Raw genomic sequence first — 24369 nt, 5'->3', positions numbered from 1 at the left:
TAATATTATTATAAATAATTGCTTTGGATTGAATCGCTTACTTATAGTATACCACTTTTGTTTCGTTGAATTTTTGATTATATAATTTATCGATAATATTAATTTATCCTTTATACTTGTGTCATAATAACAGTAAACCAAATTTAATCATTTGAAATTTCTTCAATTCAAATTCAATACTTCATAATGCTTTATTCAACGGTCATAAACGTATACTTAAAAGTCTGAGTTGTCCAATCCACTATGTCACTAGTGCCAACTGAGCGTTCCTGTAGCACACTCAACTTTTGCTAATAAAAAAGTTTGTATCGTCAACTAATGTCAAGCATTGCCGCAATGAAATTTGATTGGTAACATTCAGTGTTACTAGAATTAATGTCAGTTATACTTAAATGCCAATTCACAGCGAAAGAGAGTTCCCAATGATTACAAATTATGAACTTATAAGAGAAAATACAAAAGCTTCATACAATAAATAATGTTAATAGAACGAACTACTACTTTAATCATTATAAAATATTATAAAATATCAAATTAAATCTTTATTATAGACGCACAATTAACTGTAAATGTAATAAATCAAATTAACATAAAATTATATATCTTATATAATGGCATCAAATATGAAATTTCGTAATTTTAAATTATGATGTTACCAGTCAACTCCGTAATACATACTTTTAGCGTGAAATCGAGATATAAAATTGATATAGTAAATGATTACAGAAACTTATAATGTATCGTTATATTGTAAGAACTATTATACTAATGGTTTTTATACTATTATTCGCGTCTATTACACAGATGTTGGAAATTGGAGGAAAAATTATTTAAAAATTTCTGAAATTTTCTTTCATTTAACATTCACTATTCTCAAATCGATTACTTATAATATATATCTTACAATGATAATATTATATCCCCTGTTAATCTCCTTTAAAGCACATTTTTCTTTTTAAAAGGCAATTCAATTGAACTAAATAGTATTTTCATAACATGATATAATGTAAGTAATGCAATTTTAATCAACGATCATTCAATTTTACCAAAAAGATAACATTGAAGCAAAATATAAGCTTGTGTAAAATGATAATTTAACATTGAATAAAGTACATTGAATAGATTCCCTCTATTGAATAATAACTGCGTTATCCATAAGATAGATTTAAAGCAGACGTTGTTAAAGTAGATCGCCATATTTGCCAATTAAAGGGTTCAATGGGCCGTTGGCATAACTATAACAATAGATGTTAGCATCGATATAAAATTCGAGCGAGTTGAATCGGCTCTTCTCTTGCTAATTTTTTCAACTACAATCGCTTTTCACCTGAGATTGAAAAAAATTGGATTAGCCGAGGTATAATAAGTAGCGTTAAGATAATGAAAGAGTAAATAAGGTGCACGAGCTAAATATGAAGCGTTTGCGTATTTATTAATTTCCTTTCGAATAAAGCGACAAGTTTATTGAAACAAAACAAAACAAAACAAAACAAAACAAACAAAAAAAAAATATATATATATATATATATATATATGGTATTCTTTATATTATATACATTAAAGTGTCAATTACATATAAATAGCATCCACGAATGAACTATACGTCAACCTATTAATAAGTCAATATTCACATTGATTAAGTATTCAGGTGAAAAAAAATTTTCTTTTTCATAAATTCATGTTTCATGATTTTGTCGAGAATAATAGTGGAAAATATGATGAAAACGTTATTTAATGGTTTTTATTACACGATGATGTACCTCTTTATTACATATATTCATCTCCATCAGGATAATATTTAAAAAAAGGATGAAATTAAAAAAAAAAGTAATTTTCTACAATAATTATATAATTCTAATAATTATACTTATAATCAATATCCAACTTAATCTTGATCAGGCATTAATTGCTATCTAGTTTCAATTAACGTTTTCTCTCTATATTCACGCTAAATTTTTAATCATCAATTTGTTATATTTCGTATGTAAAGTAGTTAAAAAAACAAATAATAGCGAATCTGCTTCAACAATTATATTAATGTAAAAGTAGTTTGGTAATTTTGAAAGTGACATTATGGGTATAAGTAACATTGAACTTTCAAAACAATTCACCGAGTCGTAACTTCAAAAACTATTATAGAGAACAGAGTATTAAAAGCACCTTAGACTATTAGAACAACTTAGAAAATAACTTAGATAATATTTTTCTATTGAAGACATATACGTATTATGTGTGTGCGCGCGCGTGTGTGTGTGTACGCGCGTGTGTGTGTGTGAAATAAAATTGAACGTACGATAATTATGCCATTAGAAAATCTAGAAGAATCGTGATAATATTAATAATAGACAAATGGCGTCTCGTAGTAATATACAAATTTTGTTTTCGACACGACAGCAAGAAATCTATAGCCAAATTTCAAGCAATCATTAATCTTAATCATCGATAAATCGATTTTCTATTATTACCATACTTAGATATTCTTGTTGTATAAAGCAGTCGAAATAAAGAAAAAATTCTATTCGTGCCCGTATTTCATTATTATTGTGCTTATATTAAAGGCCAATAGAATTTGCATTTTTATGTGCAGCTAATAAATTGATATTTTTAAATATTTGGCTCGATCAATCATTATAAATACGGTCGTACATAATTATCATGAAAAATCCTATCACTTATAAGATTTTAAATGAAACCCATATGAAGAAAAAAAGTCTTTTGCAGCACGCAATAGTCCTGCTTTATAATTTCCTCTGTTTTGGAAAATCTATCTATTGATCAATTATTGTGATGTACATTCGAAACTCCCTTTGCTTTATTCACAGCAAACCAATCGCGATTCTTGGTTCATCAGTATGCGAATGGCACGTTGTTGCGAATCGAACCGGTGAAAATGGCACGCGATAGCATCGAGTACGAGTGTCTTGCAGAGAATGGCGTTGGCGATGCAGTTACAGCGACTGCAACACTCACAGTTTATGAAGGTAAGCCAATGAATTTTTCACTACTTTTTCCGCCATAAATTCTCGACTTCGAATTCGAATTCAGGTTGGAAAATTCACTTATATTAGGAGTGCTTAGAGAGTCGCTGGACGAGCGCTAATATGACCGAATTCATTCATTAAATTCGTTGATTTAGACGAGAAATGTAAAAATTCATAAAAAAAATCATGAACATTAATAAGGCATTTCCGATGCTATTCCCTATTAACAAGGGTATCTCTTTTTTCTCTCTTTAGTTAGAATTTAGATTTAGATTGACTATTTTGATCTTGTAATTTTCTAATAAAATCGCTACTTGAAAATACTATTTAATACTGCTCCTAATGCCAATTCGTAATATCTTTGATGTGTTTCTTTAAGTGTCCGACGAGTAATCGTTGTAATAATTGTCCGATTAAAAAGGTAAAAAATCAAACATTGAAGAAATAACGGAGAGAGAAAAATGTCTTTGACTAAATGACGAATAAATAGAATAACTTACAATTCGATCTATTAAATGACTTTCTTATTTAATATAATTTTCGCCCAATCGAGACGTTATTCATAAACTCAAATATTTAAGCCAATCGTCCAAAGTAATTTTCCGCTAATTTCAAATATACTTAGTCTTGAAACAAAGAAACGGGCACATTCGTATGACCTTATGAATCGAATATGAATTTATGAATCCGGGTGATTCCGCCGACTTGGAAATAAAGAATTTCCTTCCGAACGTTTGGCCCTGGCAATATTGGTAATGTTAATATAATCCTTATTTAGTGGATGATATATCTATCATAAAATGCCGATAATTCTACAATTAAGGCACATCAAAGAAGATTTTACATTAAAGCGCAGACTTCATTATTTAACGCGTAAAGCGTCTCAGGACGTTTTATGAGAAGCCGCAGCCCTTTACTAAGAGATTTTTATTTTACACCGCCATTGATAATACGGACCTTAAATTATTACGACCTATTTCGATGTTATTACAGTAATAAGGAATTTTGTTAATATCTAAGAAAGCATAATTGAATAAAGTAGTTTTGATTATAATTGAGTGCAGCTCAATTACACAATAATCCTTAAAAACACAAGTATCTATATGGATGGAAATTTAAATTTAATTACTCGGTGCATAATCTTGAAAGTTAAAGTACAAGGATAATTTAAAGTTTTACAGCAACTACATTTCATCCCATTATAATCAGACATCCAAAAGTGACGCCTGCACTTTGCCTTTTTGAATCCATTAAAATATCGCCGTCCTCTCCGCACTGCAGACATTACCATGTAATTTTATACCTCCGATACTCAAACCGCCATTCGTCTAAGGCGTCACCTCATTGGAATAAAAAGAAAACCCTCCCCGTGCTAATACGCGGCGCAACACATTTAATCGGCCTCCCTTAATATAACGATTAACCCGCGTCGGCGTGCAGACGCTGCAACGGCTCCAGCGAAATTAAATACATCTTTCTGCCCTCTCATCCCTCTTAAACTTCGCGTCCCAGGACTCCTCCCCCTCCATTTTACGGAAGAACGAGCATCTTAATGGCGGACGGCGCTGCCTCCGCGCCAGCGACCAGACGGAAGGACGCTTAATGGGAAAGAACTACTGCAAGGCGCTTGCCTTCCGAGAACTTGCGTTCCCGCATCTGCCAGAAAAGAAGGAACATCTCGCTCGCTCCCTTTCTTAAATGGCTTAAACGCAAGCTCGCCTCCTTTCCTCCCTTCTTCCCTTCCGCCGTTCATCGCTCTACGCTCCCCGCAAACCCCTTCGAAACTCGACCGACACGCTAGGACCTTTGAATCCCTTTCGTTGTCGACATTACATCTAAGGACGAGAGGGAGTTATGGGCGGTGGTGGAAGAGGAACGAGAGAGGAAAGTTAGACGATGAAGGTAAGCCTTAAAGCCTTTTGTTTGTTCGCGCGGAGTCTTTGTCGGTAGGGGGAGGCCCCCCCCCCCGATATTTTAGGCGACATTCGAGGTGGATTATATATATATATATATATAGTTTTCATAATTCCTACCTGTGAGTTTATAATTTCGATACTCGCCATTCTTTCCTTTTATCTATAATCTATTGGTTCGCCTCACACTGCTTCTTACAAACATTTTTCTACTCAGAAGAAAATTACCTTCTCTCCGGTTAATCGCTACTTCTACTGGTTAAACTTAATGATAAACTAATTTTATTTCTATTTAACCACACGTATACCAACATGTACGATATTTTCTATATTATCGAAAACTTTATAACATTTTATGTTTTGTTTTTTTTTTTTTTTTTTTTAATTTTATACCGTTACTCTCTAATGCTTACAAATACATTGTAAAAACAAGTTGAAAAACATGTATAAAATTTCTACTTAGCTGAGTTGTGGTTGTTAATGTAACGTTTCTAATGACTAGTTACACACGCCGTAAATAATATTTATTAAAAATGCCATTTGTTCGGCAAATAATTCAAATAATTATAAACACGATGAAGTTCTTGGCACGACTATTTAAGAATATATAAATCAATTATTGAGAGTATCTATTTGTCTTACAACTATTTATAAAATTAAAAAATAAGGTGTCTACGATAAAAAAAATTAATGTTTAAAAAATTGCTGTGGTATGTTTTAAAAATTACAATCTTAAAATTGCTTTGAGAATCTACTTAACCTGTTCCTTAATTGAGAAATTAACTAATGAAGTTACAAGTGAAATGTTGATCCTTTAAGCCGTGTAAAATTTGTTGAAACGATGAAAAGAATGTAAAAAGATAGGTCAAATGATGAAAAAAGTTTTAGATGAATCTTGAAAATTCTTTTTCTTAAAAAGTTTTTAACTAGGTTACTTATGAATAATTATGAAATTGGAAAATTTTGATTTAAAAATTAACGATTTTATATGTAATTTTTCGATTTTCTTCAAATTCATACTATGATCCGGTTGAATTATAGGCTTTTTTTTTTTTTTAAAGCTGTTGTCCCATATTCCAGAAGATGCTAAATTTGTCTTCTTTAGCACCGAATTGGCACCGAATTAAATATAACTTTGAACAAGGAATTCGAATAGTGTGAGAAATTGCGTATTATTATTGAAATAACCACAGTCACCATTATCCGGTAATTTTATAGTAATTATTATATAATGTGTACATTTTTATTATAATCAATATTATCCACAGACATTATATAAGAGTAAAGGTCGGTAAAAGTTTAATTACACTTTTAACAATGCAAACAAATACTATACAATTGATCCAAACTTATCTTTATAAGCCTTGATAGAAATGCTCCGTGTATACCTCTCGTCAAACATAATAGAATCACTTTCCGTCCTCGCGTAACCTACATTTCTTTTTTAAACCGTCCGGAACTTCACTATAAACAAGAAAATAAATAAAAGAAGTCACTATAACCCAATCCGCAACATTTCCAATTCTTACGTTGTCAGTAAAGTCAGAAAACCACGAAAGGGATGGAAAGAGAGAGAGAGAGAGAGAGAGAGAGAGAGAGAGAGAGAGAGAGAGAGGAACGGAGGGTGAGAGATAGGTAATAGGGGATAGAAAGATATAGAATTCTAGCGAAAGCAATCCATTGTTGTCGTCTGTCTGGCATTCCAAAGAAGATTCCGCTTGGCTTGTTCCGCATGCAGCAATGAGTTTCCTCCGAAGACGCTGCCACGCCAATCTCCCTACTGTCATCGCCCTATAGAACTCTCTTCCATGCCGTTTCCCCCTCCCGCCCTCCAATCCCCCAATCATCATTCTCACTGGCCCCACCATGCCCGCTCGCGTTCCCGCGCCCACTCTCTTTCTCGCTCGCCGCTTCTAGTATTTCCCTTTCCTCTCACTTTCCATCGCTTTCGTTGGGATAGCATGAGCTGATAGTCGTGGCACCACCGCACAGTGAAGGTAGTGCCGGAATTGCACCGGATATAGCACCATTGGATTTGTCGCTATTGTTACTTCCGCTAGAAACGCGTTCCAGTCGCTCGCTCCCACTATAACCCTGGCAATATAATGAAAACAAGCCCAATGTGGCTGTAAACGAATATAGCGCACGTGATAACGAGGAGACAGACAGAGAGAGAGAGAGAGAGAGAGAGAGAGAGAGAGAGAGAGTAAGTTAGAGACAATTTTCTCATTTTATTCGAAAACGAGCGAGAAAAGGAAAACAGTGCAAGAGCTTTCCTTGCGTTTCTGATTACGAGATCCTCGACTCGAGTTACAGGATTCTATTGTATAGTGGAATGGATATAAGTCGAATAGTTACAATGTTGCTGCGGTGAGGTTTAACGCGATCGTTACGTCCTTACTGTTTTCTCTGTTGATTCCATATAGACGTTTCTCTTGCTGGTGGTTCCGATCTCATTACTAAAATTGCTTACTTCATTACGTGTAAACGGGAATTATTAAGCATACATATATGTTATTTTAATCATTTTATTTATCTTTTATTTTTTTTTATTAGCTACTGGGATTAAGCTTTCGAGCTGTGATAGAATCGGCTAATTTTCAACCGAATATTGCAACACATTACTGTGAACGGTTACTGTCGATTATATTCATAGATGATTACATTCATATGAGGTACTTTAAGCAAGTACTGCAAATCGTATAAAACATATGTATTTTTAAAGATAAAGTATAAAACAAATTAATAATACTATAGTTGATGAGGTTTTATTGAATTATTAATAAACGGTATATTGCAACTATTCGAGTAACAATGGAATTATTATAAATTGTATACTTATATTCATATTATGACTATATTTGACAAATTTTACAAATTATATAGAATGCTGATTGTAACAAGGCCAATGCTTAACTATAAGAATACCATGAGATAGATGTGAATTCCTTTTGAAATTCTGAAGTATTTAAATTCTACATAATGTCGTGACACATATCCACGCATTGAAAAAGATTTGTAAAATTTAATGAACCACCTCTAAAAATTGTTCAAGCACTGAGGCTTTCATGCCGTTACTTTTGATAACATTCCATGAGAAAAGAGATTAAACATATTTTAAATTATTCTCCTGGGAAGGTAAATTTTAACAAAAATTTTAACAAAAACGCTTTCATTTACACAGTCGCGGCAACAATGTATTTATACAAATTCTAAACTTATATCGTTACATTAAATTATATTCGATGCGTAATATTAATTGGGGCGTCATTTTAAAGTTTCTCTTCAATCATATTTAATTAATTTATGAATAATGCACGGAAGTGTGTTCTCGTTACTCGAGAAACTATGTTATTGAACATCTGAATGACTGAATGGTTAATTAGTGAAATTTTACTCTGGATAATAAAGATTTTGTAGCCAATATTGCATTATTACAGTATTTTGGCTATTTTATTTTTATTTTTTTCATCAATTTTTTGTTCGTACCGCAAAAAAAAAAAAAAAAAAAAAAACCCCCCCCCCCCCCCCCCCCACGCAACTCGATACTCCAGTATTCCATGTTTTCACACTATTACGGTCATAAATGGTATAACTAAGACTTTTTTCTCCGTCCTGAATTTATATTTATATATATTACAAATAAACCAAAGAAAATGAGAGAGATAAAAAAGCTAGAGTAGCTCATGATTTTTTCATTCGTTTTCCTTTCTTCTTAACTGCCTTCTTGAAAGCTCACTTATATTTGTATATTACATAATAGCAAGTTCAACGGCATTTCTGGCAGTCTAGTTATATTCATGACCGAACAGTTTCGAAAGATTACTTTAAACATCATGATAAGAGTTTATGGATCTTTATATTATGGATATAAAACTATTATAAATAACATCGTTATTTAAATGTAAAGAAATATCATCAAATATACAAAGTATTGGTGGAAACAATTTAAAATTGCCTTCTTCTAAAATACAGTTTCCATTGTAAATGGAATGAAGATTCTAATTATATTAGAAATATAACAGATGAATTACATTTTTGTATGCGAAGCTTGAAGCTGTTTGATCGAAACCGTAAAAAATTTCAGCCAATTCATTCGTTAATAGACAGTAGCCCCCACCCTCACCCCACATTCTCCACCACCGCAACCATCAATCATAATTGACGAGAAATTCTCTTCTACCCATCTTCTTTGCTAAAGTCAAAAGCATCTCAATTGCACGATACAAGGGACCTTAATACACCTGTCATTTATTTGTCAGACACAGATGCAGAGCGCATTTTTCTCACCGCTCGTGGTTCAGCTCGCACACGCGGAAGGAATTTTGACTGTCGCGCTTTTTCCTTGGCCGCAAAATGCGTGACTATCTACTTTCTATCGGTTTCGCCTTTTCTAGCGTATCGTTAGTGTCGTTACGTCGCTTCTTTGTTTATCCGTCGCTTGCCGGCAGAACGGAAGAAACGGGCGAACTGTGCTCGCATCAAAGACAAGAGACAAAGGCCGGCGAATGACAGGGATGTCGCATCTCATCGTTGTTTTGCGCTTTTTCCTCGTTAAAGAAAAAGTTTCGTGGCCTATTTCTTGTATTTCTTTTGTTTTTGTTTTTTAATCTCTTTTGCGAACCACTGGCTCGAAGATTTGATAATAGATTAACATTCTTGCGAAATTTTTTAAGCGTCATTCGAAAGGTGCACTTAAGATTACAGACTTTCTGTTATCGGATAATTATAGACTATTAGGAAGCTTATTATTTAAGGATATTATTATCATATTTGACGTGAGAGCTTTAAAATAGCACACATACGACAATTCAATATTTCTCGATCAAATAAATATATTTACCTACTTTACAATAATTATTTATAGACATCGTTCATCATTCTTTGCTAAATATACAATTAACCTTTTAATTAATTAACCTCTGCAAGGAGAATCAGTTTCCAAGGATCAAAATCAATGGCATTTAGATAATTTCGAAAGAATTAATGCGAGAATTAAAATTATTATATATTTATATACTTTGAATTATTTTCTTTCTAGTTAAACTTTCTATCGTAGAATAAAGAAACTGATAAAGATGTCAATTTAACATTTTAGTTTACCAACATTATATTTTTCTTTACTCGTAGGATAAGAATAAGAATTGCGCAGGAAACGTTCGATAGCTTAATATAAAAAAATAGTTACTGTATTGATTAAATCAGACCGAATAGTTCAAATTTTTATAATACTAAAACTTCTTTGTAATTTTACTTATTCTAATATTTTGGCTATTCTCAATTATTTTAATACTCTAAATTCATATTTTATTCAGATTAATAAATTTCTTTGCCTGTTTTTTCCATTGGGAATGAAATTGTGAATTGTGAAAAACAGTTGTTGTTTTTTTCGAAACAGTAAAATCCGACGTTTTTGTAGCCTTGTATTTTTCATTTTTAGAGAGATCCATAATGTATAATTATATAACTGTAGTGAATAGCTGATAGTTATATTTGAAAAAATAACGAGAATTGCGTGTAAGCGTCACTAGTGCATTATAGATGAATCAGCCGTTGAAATTAGACTTAACGAGTGGCCATATTTACTTAAAAAAAAAAAAAAAAAGAAGAAGAAAAAAGAAGAAATAAAATGCTTGCCATAATATCCTAAAACATATGACCCAAAATAAAGTAAGGCTCATAGGAGATTTGAAAAGCAAAATTAATGATGGGGAGCAAAAGAAAAGATGGTAACATACAAAAATACGCTCACTTCCAGTATGAAAAGTCAGCGTTTCTCGCGCTTGAAATGTCTATACTTCCTTTCGAGTCGCGCCAACACCGGATTCGCCGCTTGTTTATCATCCCTTTAAGCGAGGTAGAAAGGCTCGCCGCGGGGACTAAAAAAGTATAAGAGAAGCGAGCCTGCGAAGATAGAAAGGACAATCCAGCAACCCGCTTTCGTCCCAGGCGAATGATAATGCATCGAGGCTCAAGGTGTGCCAAGAAAAAGAATGTGTGTCATTATCTTGGTGAGCGGTCGGAAGCTGAAAATTAGAAAGGAACCTGGGATGCACTTTTGTTGCGCGCGCAACCTCTGCGGAATAACAAGGGTATGTTTGGCTAAGCTCGAGAAACAGCGATATATCGTCTACCAGTTACTTCCAGCTTTTCCAGTTAACAGCTCCGAGCCCTTTTTCTTTATACTCCACTTCTTCTATTAAAAGGTAGATGATACCTCAACGACTCGCGTCATTTCTTAAGCCTTTAAAAAGAACTTTCCTTCCAGGATTAAAATACTTCTTTACCCTTATTACGTTTTCTTTTTTAATCTGCAAAAAATATTCAACGTTTTATAAGAAACCGGTCTCTCATTGCGGAATAAGCTTGCTTATCCATCGATCTTGCTGCGCTTAAATCCATGGGCTTAATCACTGACTCGGACCATGCGAATTTCAAGCAGAAAAAAGTAAACGACTGGATTCTTTTTAATGAATGAGAGTCGACAGTATGCTCTGGCGTTGGCTAAAAGACTGTCGAAGATGAAGAAGCGGAGGAAACCTCTCTGCTTTATATGGTTGCCAAAAAGAAAGAATGGGAGTAAGGGAGAGATTGAATGTGGGTGTTGAGGGAGCGGTAGAGAGTTGAGGGGGAGAGGGTAAGCGTGCAAAGAGAAAGTGGGTGGAGGAAAAGTCTCGATTAAGAACTGATCTCGAGGCAACTGAACCTCAAAAAGTCCAAGACGGAAGTTTCGAAGTTGCCGCCTTCGCGGCAAGTCATCGGACGAAAAAGCGCACAAGGAAATTCATGTCAGCTCTCTCACCCGTACAGCTGAGCTTTGGAAGGCATTCAGCGAGAGAGTGAGAAGTTGGAAGAAAAAGAGTTCATGTCTCTTACTCTCCTACTACTACTACTACTACTACTACCACCGCCACTATACTACCATCACTACTACTACTACTACTACTACCACCACCACTACACTACCATACTTCTACATCTCTTCTTCTTCTTCTTTTTTTTTTTAACAGCGATTCAAGAAAAAACGTCAACTTTGCTTACGTTTATTATATGTACGAGATAGTTTGAGGGCTCGAATTTAATTTGCTTGAAAAAGTGGCCGCCTTAATTACCTATTAATTAGCACATAAATTATACCTACGAATTTCCATCGTAGCCGGTTCGCTTGTCGTCCAGTAATTTTTGTACCCTTCCCACCTTCTATATATACAGACTTTGTTCTTCTTGTTGCTTTTTTGCTTTTTTTTTTTTTTTTTTTTTTTTTTTTTTTTTTTTTTTTTTTTTTTTTACTATCAGTATACGTACTTTTTCGTCAACTTCTCTATACCCAGGAAGCTTATAAAAGGTATATATACCTTTCAGAGTGCATTTTAGGACAAAATATTTTCACGTCTTACTTAAAGTAATGCATTTTAAATTCAATATTTAACAATGGCAAATATATAAATTCTTTAGCATATTCACGATGTAAAAAAAAAAGCACGTGTTATTAAAATGTGTTATACAATTCGGATATTTAAGTAATTCAATTAATTTATAAATACTTTATTTTTTAAAGTAATGATAGAAGAAAATTTTTAAATTAAGTAAATTAGCAATTGAATTGGATAATATGCAACGAATGAAGAGTATATAAGTGGCAATGACATATACAACTTTGTAATATTGTTTATCATCCAAATGACAGTTTTATATATGAAATTATTGTTAATCTTAAGGAAAACATAATATAAATAAGTATCGTAAATGAGGTTGACATGGATTAAGGAAGAGTGATATTATGGTATTGTGATGTGCGTGACGTACCGTATTCCCAATTCCCTATGCTTAACAACGTAATCACAAATGTTATCAAAAAGCTTACCTATAATCATAAAAAAGTAAACGAATCAATCTAAAATAATTATTATCTAATATAGTCGTTCAAGTAAAATATTAAATTAATTGCAAATTAAATCAATGCCCTCAAGATTTCTGTAAACCCAATTAATTTACAAGAAATTTAAACTTATTTGCAAATCAAAGTCGAAAGAAAGTTATACGTGGTTTTTACTGAGGCGTTGAACAGCAACAGCTTCCCTTTGACAGAAATCACGATCGCAACGGGCGGATTAAAACTGAAAAAAACAAAAGGAAAGGAAAACACTCACGAAGGGTAGAAGACGAGAAGAAAGCTCGTGAGGAGAAAGGCGTAGCGGTAGTCGGGGCTCCGTGAAAAAGTAGACCGATAATGGAAGGCTAAAGTGGCGGAGGCGCTAGGGCGTAAGAAGTCGTCTTGGAAGCTGCGGGCAAAACAAATTGAAGCTTTTCCGAGGAGATAGATAGATAGATAGATAGATAGAGAGAGAGAGAGAGAGAGAGAGAGAGAGAGAGAGAGAGAGAGAGAGAGAGTGAGTGAGTAAAGGTGAGCCACTCGCGCGAGAGGATAATGCCTCGGCATTTAACAATAGCCGTTTGCCGCCTTCCTCCCCTACTTCCGTAGTAAATGGTTGGTGAAGAGATCGCGCCACCACTAAAGAATGGCGCGGTTTCATACCTCTGCCGTCCCACCGCAACCTGTCGACCCTTTCATCCTAAGCCACAAGACTTCCGTCTCCCTTTTTATGGAGACTGATCATATTTCGAGCGCGTGTCCCCCAACCTCTGCCACTATTCGCGAGCCGACTTTGCGCAATTTTCCGTATTTGTTACGCCGAAAACGCAGAAAGCTAAGGAATGCGGGCTTAACGGCAGCTGTTGTCTGTTCGGAACAAGAATCCACGGGAAATCGATAATTCTCAGATATTTTGAATTTACTTTCGATGAAAAGGCTCGACTGATAAAAAGGAAGCCGATTTACGTTAAACTCTAGTCACGAAATTGATAATATTTGAAATTGAATAATCTGGACGATATTCTGTTTTTTATTTTTTATATCGAGCTTTTAGTGTTAGTTATGAAATATGAATAATCTATCGAGTAGCTATTTCCGATGATTCTTGATTTGAAAATTTTCATGACTTCTATTCGCTTCGATGCATATGCTTCTCATCTTGTCAAAAATATCTCGCAATTTTATGACATTTATAATCATCGCCAATGATCCAATATATATATGTAACAGAATTCATCATTAATATTAGCAAAATTAATTGCAATAGTATTTTATAAAATTGATTATTCGAGTTAAATACAACATACATTTGATGTCTGATTGCTTGAAAATAAAATGAAATATACTTTCGACGACGCTTTATTTAGAAACTTTGGTATTTTCACAAAGAAGTAATATTTTTAATCAAATGATAGCAATCTGCTTTAGGGATGGACACTTTCATTCAAAAGAATTATCTTATAAATCAATTGATTGAACGATGAAATTTTAATTTAGTATATATTGGAATGAAAATTTTTAATATTCCAAAATAAATGTATATGTAAAATTAAATTATTTAAATAACTTATATTAAATTACAACAATTAGAGCACAAGAAATTATTGCTTAATTTAAGTTTTATTATTTTTATTTCAGATAAAAAAAAATTTAATATTTATATACAAATATATATTAAAACTTCATAAATGGGAAAAGCTAATAAAGATCATTAAAATAAAATCATATTCATATTATTCATATGTGAAATGTTTCAATGTAAAAATCATATAAAATCTTCATAATTTATTTTGTATAATCCTGCAAAATACTATAAACATGATAAAAAAAATAATCAATAAATTTTTAGTAAAACATAAAAAATACTTTTTTTTTGTTATTAAATAATAAAACTTAAATTATGAAATATTTATTATCTGAATTATTCACTTTTAGCTTGTAAATGTATGGAATCAAAACAACATAAAGTATGTCTAATAAAAATGAATACAAATACATATCTGAAATTTTTACGTACAATCAACAAAGTTTTAAATTTAAAATAAAAATATAGAACGAATTGTATAATTTTTTTTTGTTTTTGTTTTTTTTTTTTAATATTAATACATTGTTTTTATGATATAGTTTCTCAAGCATGAAATCTATTTACAAATCATTTATTAAAAACGAGGTTGCGTTTCATTTTTCCAAAATCCATTTTTTTTTTTTTTTTTTTTTTATATATATGTAGCTTGTTATCAATAAATATGACTATGCTATATATAAACGTTAACCGAGTTGCATAATCAGTTACTTAAGTATAATCCTTAAAAGCCCTTGTATTACATTACATAATATGACAAAACTGAATACGCATGATTATGGATTATAATGCAGCGACACTGAACTTTCGGCATAAAAACAAAGTCTTGATATGTGTAAATTTTCAGAATTGTAATTATTTCATTACTAAAAATTAATTAAAAATTAAGTTTGGGAACTTGGATATGACTGCAAGGAGACTAGCAGCAGCAATATGAATGTAGATGGAAGGAACAGTGGAAGTCAAGTGACTTCCGGAGGGTCGGCGGTTTGCTTCTTCGACTCACGCCTGATTCAAAAACAGGGCAAGAGAATCAGGCAAAGAAACGACGGGAAGTCGTTCGAGAGCCGGAGATGGAGCTCGTAAGGAGAACGTCAGGAGCCTTCGGCATCTCCGTCTCTCTTCGTTCCACCCTCTTTCACTTACCCTCACCATCACTCGATCTCCTGTTCTCTCCTGCTCTGTTTGTATATCTATCTACCACCTATTCAACTATCTATCTTCTTCTCTTAAATCCTTAGCTTCTCTTGACACTCCTTGTAAGAAGTAAAAAGTCGTTTCTGTAAACGTTTTAATTACCGTTGTGTCTACTTTAGCTCAAGAAATTGGCGAAGTGCCCGACTAGATATTAGAGAGTCTCTTCCTCGTTTTTATCATCGAATAATTAAGTATAGTTTATTCTATATCTTCTTCTCTACCGTCTCTTACACACACACACACACACACACACACACACTCTCTCTCTCTCTCTCTCTCTCTCTCTCTATCTATCTATCTATCTATCTATCTATCTCTATCTCTATCCATATATATATATATATATATATATATATATATATATAATCTCTATTTCTTTCTTTTATTTCGTCAAAACTTGTTATCCGCTCTTTGACTGAGTCGCTTGCTCACCTTCGTTGTGCACTTGTTTTCAACTTTTACACCCCCCTCCCCCACACTCGTATAATGGACCAACAGGATTATAAAGATGTTCTATAATGCAAGTACAAGTTATATAATATGTCTACAAAGCTTGAAGCTTTAAGAGTAGATTCGATTTTGTCTACAAATTAAACGTTGTGCTTTTGCAAAATTTGTGTCTCGTTAAAATTCCATAATACCTATTTAGTAAATTAATAACAACTCGAAGTGTCAAATATATTACATTAATATGTGAGTAGATCCTGATGAAAAAAGTCAACAAGAATTGATTTCTTCTACCGACCGTCATTTTAACAAACAGAAGATTATATTATATAACAGCATTGAAGATATACTTCTCCTACTCTTTCTTATAATTAGAAATTCAAAGAGAACCAAAGATAAATATTAAAGACAATTCATACGCATTCTCATTGAACCCCGAACTATCATATTATAATTTCATTATAATTATTCATTTTACATTCACAGCCATAATGGTATTAAAAGCACATAATATGATTTAAAAATTCAATATTACAAATTACAAATTTCAATGAAATATACTCGTTAAATTCGTACAATTTGTCATGCATGCCAGAACATCACATTATCGCATTATTGATAATTTTCAGCGCAAATAACTTAAGGTATGACTATCAATATAAGAAATCAAAATCAATTCTCTATAAAGTAAAACTTTTTTACACACGCCAAGCAGTATGGATTTTTTTTTTCATTTTTACGAATATAATTTTGCTTTTAATGTTTCTTGCCAATGCATTTCATTTAAAAAAAAATAAAACAAAATTAAAGTCGATATTTTTGAAACGGTGTCTCGTTGAAATATAAAAAATCATTTATATATGTTTTATATGTGCATTATATATAAGTAACATTGGTAACTGTGAAAATATTTATCGAAATAACATTTCATTTTACATAATGAAACAGATTTTGTGTGTTGTGCATTAATCATTTTCTCTAATTTTAATAATACAAAATGAGATTTGCAAATTCATAATTTACATCCAAACTCGTAATGGAAAATAAATTTTAATTAATTAATAAGAATAAATGTTAATAGTTGTAATATAATTTATGTTATTGTAAAGGTTCCAAAATGACAGAAATTTTAAAATAAAATTTCAATTTCCTTTATTAATATATAAACATTGTTATATTATAGTAAGCAGCGCACATCAGCTATTAATTAATTCAGTGCATTAAAATTTAGTAAACTATATTATTATTTTCATTGCAATTATTATTTTTATTAACTATATTTTTATATTATGCATATGTATAAAAGTTTTAGCATGACTTTATGGACAATCAATATAATATAAATATCCATGTCAAATAGAATTTCGATTTTAATATGTTCAGTGATATCAATATTCTGTAATTTGCATAAATCGAATATCCTATTCACACCAGATGATATGGTATCTCAGTACACAATCAAACACTCGAATTACTTATCTTTAATAATAAAATAATTGTTTTTCTTCGAATTAAGAAATTATCAACTATTATCCATGACCATTAATATTAATCAACATTATCGAAATTATCTCGCTTCAAGTTTATTCATTGGACAAAGTTAATATATTTCTGACTCATCGGTTCATCCTCCTCGGCAATCCTTTGTTCCTTTCGTCCCTCTTTCTATCATGTTTCTCATTTTCCGCTAGCTCCAGTAGTGTCTTGCATCGCCAAACCCGAAGCAACGGACTCATTCAAGGCACGAGTCTCTTTCCCCTCCCTCCAAGATATCCTCTCATACGGTTACTGAGCTCACCTGCACACGACTAATGTAGCCAGATTAAAGGGCGAATGTCGAATCGCCATAGAGATAGGAACTGAGAGAGAGAGAGAGAGAGAGAGAGAGAGAGAGAGAGAGAGAGAGAGATTGAGTGGGAGGGATGAGAGGAAGGAGAGTTTGTGGAGATCCATGGTATTCCAAACAGGCTTCAAACTACTTAATATGGCAGATAGATGGCTCGTTTACTTTACCGGCAAAGTCCATGTCCTCGATTCTCTCTCTCTCTCTCTCTCTCTCTCTCTCTCTCTCTCTCTCTGTCTCTTCTCACCCTTCACCTTATATATGCATGCATTATGGTTATATATCTATGTACATACGTATATAATATTGAAGATAATCGGAGTTCAGTAAGACAGTTTATATAAAGCGAATATACAGAAATATGATGTAAGCACGCTACATTGCTTTCCTCTGAAACACTTTCGAAGCTGGTTAATCTCGGTTATCAGAGCTGCCACTAATTGTTCATCGCAGATGGAAAAAGAACATAAGATGATAATTACATCTCTTATTACGTAAGTGTCTTATGTTTTTGGTACATCTCTGTCATTGTGTGTGTTTTTGTCATTGTGTCTCTTTTTTTTCTGACTCTCGCATTTACTCATTTTCTTTCACCTTCAAAATAATTGTACTCGATTGTCTCTATTACTCAAACGCGTATTCAGCTGGATTAAATTATTTAGAGAAGATAATTTTAACATATCTAATAAGCTTTTAATTTGTGAAAATACATAAGGAGAACTTTTTAATTTAGAGTTTAACTACTTTTAAAGAATCATTTAATTATCAATCTAAGATGAATGGATTTTCAATTAAGAAAATTCAAAAAATAACCATCAGATAATTAATATCTACTACAAAATAATTGATGTAAAATAATATTGTACTAAATAGCGAGTTTTCGCATTTCCGACAGATTAATATCTGAAATTTAATATTATCTTGTAGATGTTAAAATACTTTCAAACTGGTCGGGTAGGTTAGGTTACCAAACTATTGTTTGTAACCCCTAAATTTAATGTAAACTCAAATAAATTGCTTAAGAATTGCACAAACTAATTTATTTGTATACGTACATTTATTTATTCATTAAAATGTTTATATGTACTTGGATATATATATATATATATATATATATATATATTCATTTGTATAAAAATATATGTAAGCTAAATATTTCATTGTTTTGATAGTATTTAATATGAATAATCGAATGAATATTCGATAATTATTTTAATTATTTTACAAACTATTGGATGCATATAATTAATATGCCTGTAATTACCAATGTGCTTCTATGGAGAATATCAAATCAAAGAGAAAATACGAATGTACATAACATATATTAATTGCTTAATATGTAATATACATCACCGCGTATGAATGAAAAATGTTGTACAAGCGACTCGCGTAAAATTCTCAGGACTCTAGATTTACATCGAATACCAATATACTTCATTTGCGTTGGTTCAACTTGACTTTTAATATGCATTAAAAGAGAAAAATAATGAAATCTAGTCTCCAGAGGTAAAATCGAATTTTTCAATCGATTAAACGCCTTGTCTTGCGTTGCGCAAAGGGGTCATGCATCTATTCTATCATTTTTATTCTCCATTCAGCCATTCAGCTAGTCTTTTGCTCCCGTACTCTCTCTCTCTCTCTCTCTGTTTCTCTCTCTCTCTCTCTCTCTCTCTCTCTCTCTCTCTCTCTCGGTGGATTATTTAACCGCTGTGGATCGAAGAACAGAGTTGATTGTATTTGTTTTGACTTTTTGCTTTTGTCCACAAGTGCGAGCGAGACTTTATACTCCGTCGGATGAATTTCGTAGGAGATTACTTCGTCCGGGAAGGAAGGGTAGGTGAGCATTAAAAAATAATTTCTTTTTTACTGTTTATGTTCTTCCCCTAACTTTGCTTTCAGCGGTTACATTTCTTCAATTCTAGTAATATAACATCGAGAGGTAAAAGATAATATTACGAGTTCGCTTCATTTTTATAATTAATTTATGCCTCTTTCTTTTTCATGTTAAGCTTTCCGAAATTCTTCTACTAATAATGCAGTTCCAAAAAACAATTAAACTAATTTGTAAAATCAGTATAATATATTTACATGGTAAAACTAATTGGAAACCTTATATGAGATTATTTGTAGAAAAACAGAAAATATTAAAATACGATTGATACCTTATTATTCATATTGGACTCACACAAATGAGAAGAATTAAAAAAATTTCAGAGTATTATATTGAACTAATGAGTTTACGGGATAATGTGTTTTAAAAAAGCTACGACATATCTTGGCAAAGCCAAAAACTAAAGAGTTTTAAGAAAAAAGTAATACACGGGATATGAACATTGAAGTATTATTATAACAATGATATTATCCCCAAGCGGTTTTCTTATTTGAGAAAACTACAGGACATAAATATATCCATGTGCGTATCTATTAGCGCTAGTATGGATGAGACGGGTATTTGTCTGTAAAAATATAACTTCGAGTTAAGTGAAAAGCATTCTGATAAGTCTTAAAAACTCAAGGAAAAAGTAGAAGATAGAGAGACAGAAGCAGCTACAGACATTTATTGGATGTGCTTTGAGACGCGAAAAGCGCGGAATATAACAAAAGCAGGTGAGGAGGTAAGAAGAATGAGCAGAAAAAACAGGATAGAGTCGAAAGAGGATAAAGAAAGAAAAGAGCTTAAGGTATCGGTCATTAGAATTTTCCAAGGAAGCTATTACCCTCTCCCTTCGTCTAGCCTCGAAAAACGTCCAAGGCACTTTAATCTTCGGTGTACTCTCAGGACAAGTTCACCTTACTCTTGCGCAATATCTAATCTAAAAGAATTTTATCTAAATTTGTTCAGAATTATTTATTTTCAATTTTTCTCTACGTATAGTAAAAGAAAATTGTTGAGATAGGCGTTAATAAGCACAGAATTCATAAAATTCATCTTACCCATAAGAATTCTTACGATTAAATCGAAAATAATTCAAATTATTCAATAATATACAAAAATAAGTTGATTCATACACTAATATGAAAATGGAAATAACTGCTTTGTTTCTTTACGTTTTGTTTTATTTAATTTGATAAAAATTTTTATTCACAAAATGGCTATTATAATGTAACGTAGCCTTCGGTATATTTTTTATAATTTCTTCTGTGGGTACGAAGCCGCATACAGTCAAATTCCACTGGGTTCATTAGCCATTCAAAGTGCACAGCTAATAATTAGATAAATAAAAAATTTTATAATGATTTTAACGTACAATCAAAGTACAAAGAGCTACTGGTATTAGAATTCTTGTAAGCGAGAATTTTGAGAACTCGGGCAGTCAAAGCCCAAATTCACTAAATTATACAAATTCCATTGTAAATGTAAAAACAATTATCTGTATAATTAAATTTTCATTTTCAAGAAATTTTCTAGTAATGTTCTATTAAATTTCTTTCTATTTAAAAATTAAAAAACAATCTTTATATATTATCTAAGTAAAAATCGAACGTTATTTGCTTTATTTTATATATTATAAAAATCCAAAAAGAATATAAACGGCATCGGTCTTTGATCTTCTGCCCCTTTGCATAAGCAATCGCGCCGAGTGATTCTTTTGAATCTAATATGTAAAGGAAACTACAATAAAAAAAAAAAAAAATATCAAATGATAAAGCCATAAAATCAAAGAGAAACTATTTAAGTGACTCCTATCCTCATCATTTAAAAAGCTTTTTGCGTACGCACTTCAGATGTTGTCGCGTATGCAAGAACTTGTAACCAATATGGACCAGAGTCGAATCAAATAGTCGAAGCAAAACTTCAGAGTCAAAGGCATGACTAATACGAAATACATCAGAGAAAAGGGTAAAGGGATTTGTTGCGAATTGAAGCATTGACTTTAGAAAGCTATTTTCTCATATGTGCAATAATGATTCGTTAAAGAAAAAAAAAATAAAAATATTAAATATATAAAGGAAATATATTATGGTCGTATCGGAAAGAAAATATATATATGTGTGTGTGAAGAAATTTAGTTAGACAACGTATCGTGGATAGACGTGGATAGATAATTGACCAAAGTGGAAGTCAACCCGCCGTCATATGCTTATATTTCAATTTGAATTCAAAGAAAATATCTCATCAAATACATCCGAATGCTTTCAATTCTGATGAAGTTCAAATGAAGTATGTAATCGATCAATCAGTAATTGTCATAATTATATTATCTAAATAAATTTGATATAGAAGAGTAGTACGATATTATTGAGAAGAAACTTTCTCGAATTATTATTTAATCATATTTATAATAATACAATATATCGTTCTTTATTGAATTTTTGTATTTTATTCAATAATTGTATTTCCGTTAGAATGTGTGTAAATAAAATAACATATAATGGCAATATAATGTAATAATATCAATAATCAAATATATTATAATTAAAGAAATTTACGAAATGTCGTAATTTATCTTGTTCTTGAGAGAAAATTAAAGCGTACGATGTCAATTAAAATAGATAAATTATAAAGACCATCAATTATTAATCTTATTATTAATGATACAGACATCGCATTATTTATTATCAATTTCAAATATTAAAAAGTGCTAAGTATAATAAAGAAAATTTCACGAATTGCCATAAAGTTCTCTATACTTCTTTCTTTCTCTTGAAAAGTACTGCATTCGATCATTGAGTTTCTTGCAATCGAATCCATACAAAAAACCGCGTGTAAATACGATTTTTCGAGAGGGCAGGCGCACAAATCCGGCTCTTGAATTTCACGAGCGAGATGAAAACTCGAGTCGCCATCGTCTCACAGGGAAATCGAAATGTCGATGAATACTAAAATGGAGCGTGAAATCATAAAATCACTAGACGTTCGCCTCCTCACATGGCCTTGAATAGGTATCGTACGCAGACACACACACACACGCGCGCGCACGCACGCACGCACGCACGCACGCACAACATATATGAATTTATAGAAAGTAATAGCTGAAACAGATTCTTCTATATTGTTATATTGATGTCCGATGGTTATTTCAAAGATGCAATTTTAAAAATAACAATTCATCATTTTATTTATATTAGAAATTTTATAACGCATACATGTATTAAATCATCATGTGTGTATTAAAATTTTTAAAAAACCTAATATATCTGTAATTGTAATTAGTTTTATCCTATTATAAATATCTTATATATTTTTTTAATTTTATCCGCGTATCAAATGTTCTAATTAATACGCAAGTTACATCCATACAATATCCATATCTCCCCCCACCCCTTACCAATTAACAGCAGTATGCAACCTGATTTATATTTAACCTATGCGCTATATTAATCGATGCAAAAATAACCAAAATATTTTTCATGCTACAGTTTCTCTTTAAATAAGCCATACACGATCCTGTCCTCAAAAATATGCACTCTGAGTGCTTTACATAGAGCATTTTTTATACCGGATATAAATCAAAACTCAATCATCAATCTAAATAACAAAATGCTAAAAATGCGTATTTTCCAAAAGTCTCCATACGATACTTCGAAAATTTGTTATAGAGAGAGAGAGAGAGAGAGAATCGTTACTATCTATAAATTGCGGTCATCGACAGTGAAATGTCCTTTCCATTAATCATGCCGGCGTATCATCCTCGAATATATTAATAATAACAAACCGCAAATGTCACTCGAATCTAAATAACTGTTCACAAATATGCAATTGTCAATCGTATGTCATTGACGTAGACACGTAAATAAAACAAAGTCGTTGGTTAAGGTATTGAGATAATTGAATAACTGAAGAGCTAAGAGCTACGGAGAGATAGTGGTGGTGCGGTACGATATGGAGGGGAAAGAAGATAGACGGTCGCGAAGGAAGAAAGGAAGCTAATTAGAGGTCATAGACGCCTTCAATTAACGTCTTAGAGGATGAGAAAGAGATGAAGAGATGCTCGCGTTTCATGAATTATAATTACCCAATTTATAGTGACTGCCGTTGCTCACCAACACGAAGGAAATGAGCATCCAACACCGCGACAGTTCAAATAAGCAAAGTAAGTTAGACTGGGAACACTATCCATGCCAAGAGTAGTCGTGATTTAGATTAAGGCTCAAGGAGACGAAGGAAGAAAAGGAAGAGCCAAAACCGAGAGAAGATTGAGCCGAGGCGTCCGGAGCAATAACGCGTGACGTATTTTCGGCAATGAAGATGGAGAGAGATGAAGAAGGTCGAGGAGAGTATGACGGAGTGCTACACTGATAAAAATTGACGGAAAGTAGCGTGATAGGGGGAGATAGAGACAGAGGCGAAGAGAAATTGCTGAACGATTTGCACGGTCTTGAAGACGTCTCTCCGGAAACAAAGGACTCACTCGCGTAAGGATAATTCTAATCGAATATGATTATCTACCCTCTTCATCAAGAAGACGCGCAGGATAATTTTGCCTTCCTGGCTATTTCGCTGCCACACGCAGGCGTCACACAAATTGACGTGTGAAACGGAGATTTTATTGCGGAGTGACAGACGCGGAGAATTCCTTACTTTTTCGCAA

At 32.4% G+C, this 24369-nt stretch overlaps 1 protein-coding gene across 1 annotated transcript in view; it reads left to right on the top strand.

The window, feature by feature from the left end:
* The window catches only part of Lar (tyrosine-protein phosphatase Lar), a 187645-nt gene that overhangs the window by 3067 nt on the left and 160209 nt on the right, over window positions 1–24369 (top strand). Inside the window, 1 exon segment of the mRNA XM_011495886.1 lies at window positions 2823–2981. Within this exon segment, the coding sequence (XP_011494188.1) occupies window positions 2823–2981 (159 nt within the window).

Source organism: Ceratosolen solmsi, unplaced genomic scaffold (genome assembly GCF_000503995.2).
Source record: "Ceratosolen solmsi marchali unplaced genomic scaffold, CerSol_1.0 scaffold11, whole genome shotgun sequence".
NCBI lineage: Eukaryota > Metazoa > Arthropoda > Insecta > Hymenoptera > Agaonidae > Ceratosolen > Ceratosolen solmsi.
Note: the sequence above shows the minus strand (reverse complement) of the source record. Positions and strands in the feature narration are given on the sequence as shown.